This window comes from Erigeron canadensis, chromosome 3 (genome assembly GCF_010389155.1).
Source record: "Erigeron canadensis isolate Cc75 chromosome 3, C_canadensis_v1, whole genome shotgun sequence".
Taxonomy (NCBI): domain Eukaryota; kingdom Viridiplantae; phylum Streptophyta; class Magnoliopsida; order Asterales; family Asteraceae; genus Erigeron; species Erigeron canadensis.
The window spans coordinates 32,264,986-32,269,847 of record NC_057763.1 but is presented as its reverse complement, the minus strand read 5'-3'; the positions used below and the strand labels follow the sequence as shown (position 1 = coordinate 32,269,847).

The 4,862-nt window shown below is 34.7% G+C and overlaps 1 protein-coding gene across 2 annotated transcripts; it reads left to right on the top strand.

The window, feature by feature from the left end:
* LOC122591202 (splicing factor YJU2-like) lies at positions 1 to 4,212 on the top strand. Of its 2 annotated transcripts, none has more exons than XM_043763427.1 (9): positions 1 to 32; positions 1,448 to 1,701; positions 1,816 to 1,965; positions 2,784 to 2,918; positions 3,007 to 3,072; positions 3,192 to 3,248; positions 3,345 to 3,452; positions 3,576 to 3,663; positions 3,761 to 4,212. In XM_043763427.1, exons 2-9 carry the CDS (start codon positions 1,504 to 1,506, stop codon positions 3,931 to 3,933), a joined length of 975 nt encoding a protein of 324 aa, XP_043619362.1. In that variant the 5' UTR covers positions 1 to 32; positions 1,448 to 1,503; the 3' UTR covers positions 3,934 to 4,212. The 2 variants fall into 2 exon arrangements, with proteins under 2 accessions (XP_043619362.1, XP_043619361.1); XM_043763426.1 differs by having other exon boundaries at positions 1,445 to 1,701.
* Positions 4,213 to 4,862: the final 650 nt, after the last annotated feature.

Here is a 4,862-nt window from a genome sequence, read left to right as displayed (position 1 = left end):
GATTTCTGTATCAGCACCATCCGTTTCATCAAGTAAGTTTTATTTGTTTCTCGAATTTTCTTTCTCTACAATTTACTTTTTATTATCGTTATTATTATCATCAAGGTTTCGATTTATTTTTGGATTATTGCGTGTTCTAGTTAGGGTTTAATTGTCAAATTTCGAATTTTAGGTTACCAATATGCTCTTCTATTTCCTTATGTTCATTAGACTAGCTCTTAGTTATTACAAGCTAGGTTTTTTCAAGATTTGTTTAGGAGTAAAATTTTTGCCAAGAAAGTTAACATAAAATGTAACACCCAATGTTGTCTTCCGCGGGTTTTGGGTCCCAATACCTGGACGGTGTATGGGGGAGGTTGAGATGTAGACGGCCTTACGTCTATCTAGGTAGAGAGGCTGCTTCCAGGTTCCATCTAAATGATAGATTAGGACCTCCGGCCTTTGCCAAGAAGGTTAACATAAAATTTCAGATTTTGACACTATTTGTACAAAAAGATAGTATCTTTAGAGTGCCCACATTATTCAATTTTTCAGTATCTCACCTTGTCAAATTTATAGGTGTGTTTAGTTACGGAAAAGATTCCTTTGATTTTCTAATGTTTGTTGTTTTAGAAAAATGAAAGGTGTATTTTTGTCTCTTGAACACGGGTTAAAATTTTGAAAACGTGTTTAGTTGTCTTGACTTTTTTGAGTTTGGAAAACGTAATGGGCTTTTCCTTTTTGGAGAAGGATGGTGGTTAAAAGCTATAAAATTGAGTAATCAGAAGTGTAATTGTAAGTTACAACTTACAAATGCAGGTTTTTTGGCTACGTCTTATTTTTAAAATAATGAAAAGGCTTGTTAATGCAATTTTTGAAGCCATATCTGCGTAATATTTAGATAGTTTTGTGTATGTTAAAGTTGAAGATAGTGTACACACTACCAGAGATCGTTGTTCTTTGTTCTGTTAAGTAATTACTTGTTGTAGCTAGTAAAGCTTAAGGCTAGCCGCTATTAGACTGTATTGAACATTGAAAGTTGCTATTTCTCTTAGTATATTGTTATCCTTAACTTGCTGGCGATGATTTTGACTTGATAATGTTGAAGCTTCTTATTTGAGACCCTATAAGGCCAGATATTCTTAATAAGTGTGACATTCAGGTTGTGTCTATTTAATAAGATTCTTGCTAGCTTCAGGAATTGTTATAGTTATTTTTACTGTGATCACTTGTAATATTGTCTATCACTCTATTCTGCTTTCTTATCAGTTTTAGCAATCCTATATTTGAGTGACGGCATTTTGTTTGTCATAGATGGGACCATTCTGACTTGGAATTATTAAACTCATGCTGACCATTGAATACCGTCTTTTCTATATTGTTGGAAATGGCCAAATGGGTATTTTACTAATTTTTTTTTTCTTTCTCATTGGATTTCTCATTTTCTTTTGGTCTATCTGGACAGAAGATTACTAGATAGCCATCCTATATCCATCAGTTTGATCAGTAAAAAAGAAAGAAGAGATGGCAGAGCGAAAGGTACTAAATAAGTACTATCCGCCGGATTTCGATCCGGCAAAAATTCCAAGGCGGCGCATGCCCAAGAATCAGCAAATAAAGGTTAGAATGATGCTTCCCATGAGCATTCGTTGCAGCACATGTGGAAACTACATATACAAGGGCACAAAATTTAATTCACGTAAAGAAGATGTTATTGGAGAGGTATGTTATTGATAAACACACATATACATATAAATATACAAGTGTATGTTATGACATTTTGGGAAACAATAAATCTTAACTGACATTCATTTGTCTTTTGCTTCAAATGTGTAGACATATCTTGGAATTCAAATATTCAGATTTTATTTCAAGTGCACCAAATGTTCAGCTGAGATCACCATGAAGACGGACCCTCAAAACTCTGATTACACTGTTGAGTCAGGAGCTGCAAGAAATTTTGAGCCTTGGCGTGCAGAAGATGAGGTAAGATTTTATTAGGGGGTTGGTTTTGGACTTTTGGCTGTGCTGTATCTTTTAAAATGGTCAAATAAACAAAGTTAGTTCAAAATTGATGGGTCAAACTGATTGAATTGCATAGTTGCAAGCAGTCGAACATGTTGAAAGTCATCCAAAATCTGTTTTTTACTCTAGGTTTGGTAACTCGCGACTTAACTGGTCACGACACGGGGGCAATTTAAGAGTTTTTGGTGACTCGGGTGTGATCGAATTGGGATTTTTGTATATAATATTTTTTTTTTGAAATTATATGTGTAATAGAAAATTAGAAATAGACTAGGAACTTCAACTTAAATATAATTATTTTGAAACGTTAACATAACATAATACTTCAAAGTTCAAACTTAATTGTTTAGAAAAATAAACATACCACTCTAAAGTTCGAAATGATCTTAGGATTCTATGAAAGTTTATGTAAAAAAACTTAAATAGTAATTGACCATTTTGACTCGAGTTGACCGAATTGGCTGAGATCTACCTGCGTTGACCCGAGTTTGTAGTTTGAGTCGGGCTAACTTGACTTGACTGGTATCCGAGTCCCTAGTTGAGTCCAATTACTTGGCCGAGTTTTACAGCCTTATTTTTACTGCATAGCTGGTTAAAAGGGTTCTACCCTGGTTGGCTTGTGTTTACGACATAGTGGCATAACCTCTTAAATTGTCTTTCTGATCTTTTGGATAATTATGCTTACTTAGAACCCGCTACCCGGTCCACCCATTTACCATCTCTTCCATTGATTAATGACATATGGATCCTCACACATGTAAATATGCTCTTTTTTCCAGGTAGGTGAAGAGGAGCAGAGGAAACGAGATGCTGAAGAGATGGGAGATGCAATGAAGTCATTGGAGAATAGAACAAATGAGTCAAAAAGAGAGATGGACATCCTTGCAGCACTGGATGAAGTGAAGTCTATGAAGGTCTTTGTTACAACATCTCTACATACATATCTACATATTGCTAATAATTAGTTAATAGCTGAACATGCAATTTGTCTTTGTTTTGCAGTCAAGACATGCACATGTAAGCGTGGATAATATGCTCGAGGCCTTGCAGCGATCAGCTCCAGTACAGGTATGATGACGTGGTCGGTAGCTCTAGTTTACAGTCAAGGAGTCTTTACATGTTAATAGTCTGGAAGTATTTTATACCATGATATTGTTGTTTACATTTGTTTGTGGATCGTTCTGCAGCAGCAGGAGGACAACCTTGAAGAGGAAGATGAAGCCCTTATAAAATCCCTCTTCCAGGTTAGTACTATGACTACTATTTTTTAAGATTATGCTAATTTCCTACTTATGAGCTGATCTGCTAATTTAGAAAACATGTTATTGATTTTAACTCAGGGATCAAGAGAATATATCCGCAGAATTGATGACCATGAACTTGATGATGACGATGATTTGATTCTTTCAGGTCGTGACAATGGTGAATCTTCACAAAATGGCTCTAAGGTATGATGATAGTCCAAGTACAATTCCTTTAAACATGTTTGTTTTACATTTTAAGAAAGTTTGTAAAGAGCTAATCTGGGGAATGTAATGCAATCTAACATCATTTAATTATTTATCATGCAGAAACGGAAGGTTTTTGAAGGAGTTTCTGATAACCCAACAGATTACCTAGCGAAAAGCAGTACTGTTGAAAAGTTGAATAATCAAAAAGGTATTCGGAATCGAGTTTGGTTCTTCGTGCCTACACATGGTTTTGCTAATTACTATACAACAAAATTCTAACGATTTTGTCTCGATTTAATTTGCAGATGTTCCAAGTGGCACTATTGCACTCAAGTCTTCAACGATAAAATTCTCTGTTGTGAAGAAACAACCAGAGGTCAAAACACAAGCAAGTGAAAAAGACGAGAAGACCAAAACTACAAGTGGTAATGGATTACAATCGTTATGTCAGTATGACGACAGTAGTGATGAAGAATAAGCAAGAGTAATCAAGTTTCATGTTTGCTATCAGAATTCTCTGCTTCTGTTTTGCTTGTAACTGGATCCCGTGTTAATCAGCCCTTGGGGTAACTGGTTGGATTTGGATAGCGTAGCTGATTCGTTTTATCATAACAGGTTTCTCTTGCTGGTTCTTTTTATATGACCAGCTAACACAGCACACATATAGTTTTATAAAAACCTGTAGTTGTATTTTCTGTTCCATTGTAGCTAGCACTATTAGTTTTGCTATATAAATTTAGATTCATCGTTAGTTTTAGATTTATCTTATATCTCTCTATACATATATATCAAGTAGTTAAGCGACTCTATCGACAAGCAACAATGATTACATGTTTTTTTCTTTCTTTTATGATGTTCTAGTTCACTTGTATTGGATTGTTGGTCTGTTAATGATTCAAGTTAACCAGTTGGAAGCATAGATTTCTAGCAGATTTTGTAAGGTGGTTTTGTGATATCATTCGTAGCCAAACCGTCTAAACTAGCAAGGCCATTTAGATTTAGATATTGATCTTAAGATTTTACAATCATGATCAACAAAATGATCCGGATCTATGCAGGATGTACACGATAAATGTTCAATAGGAAATGAAAGGAGGGATGCCGGGAAAGATGAGTGTTTTTAGATTAGTTTTTATTTGATCAGAGTGAAATCAAAACAAGAATTTAATTCAGTTAGATTAATTTAATGGTCTGATAGAACTAGATTAATACCCGGTCAGTGACCGGGTTACCAAGTTAACTTATATATATATATATATATATATAGAGAGAGAGAGAGAGAGAGACGATTTGATATATATCAATGTTTTCAATAGTTGACCTTACTCAAATTCCACTTAAAACACCCGGGAAAAATGGGTTAGGGTTATAAAATCTTGACCCGATAATCTGTCAACTTAGTTTTTT

What these genes read in the sequence shown, in the direction of transcription:
- LOC122591202 (XM_043763427.1), top strand. Translation starts at nt 1,504, where the DNA reads ATGGCAGAGCGAAAGGTACTAAATAAGTACTATCCGCCGGATTTCGAT. An exon ending in CTTCACAAAATGGCTCTAAG is followed by an intron (nt 3,453 to 3,575) that starts GTATGATGATAG and finishes TTTATCATGCAG; the next exon opens with AAACGGAAGGTTTTTGAAGG. An exon ending in AAAGTTGAATAATCAAAAAG is followed by an intron (nt 3,664 to 3,760) that starts GTATTCGGAATC and finishes TTTAATTTGCAG; the next exon opens with ATGTTCCAAGTGGCACTATT.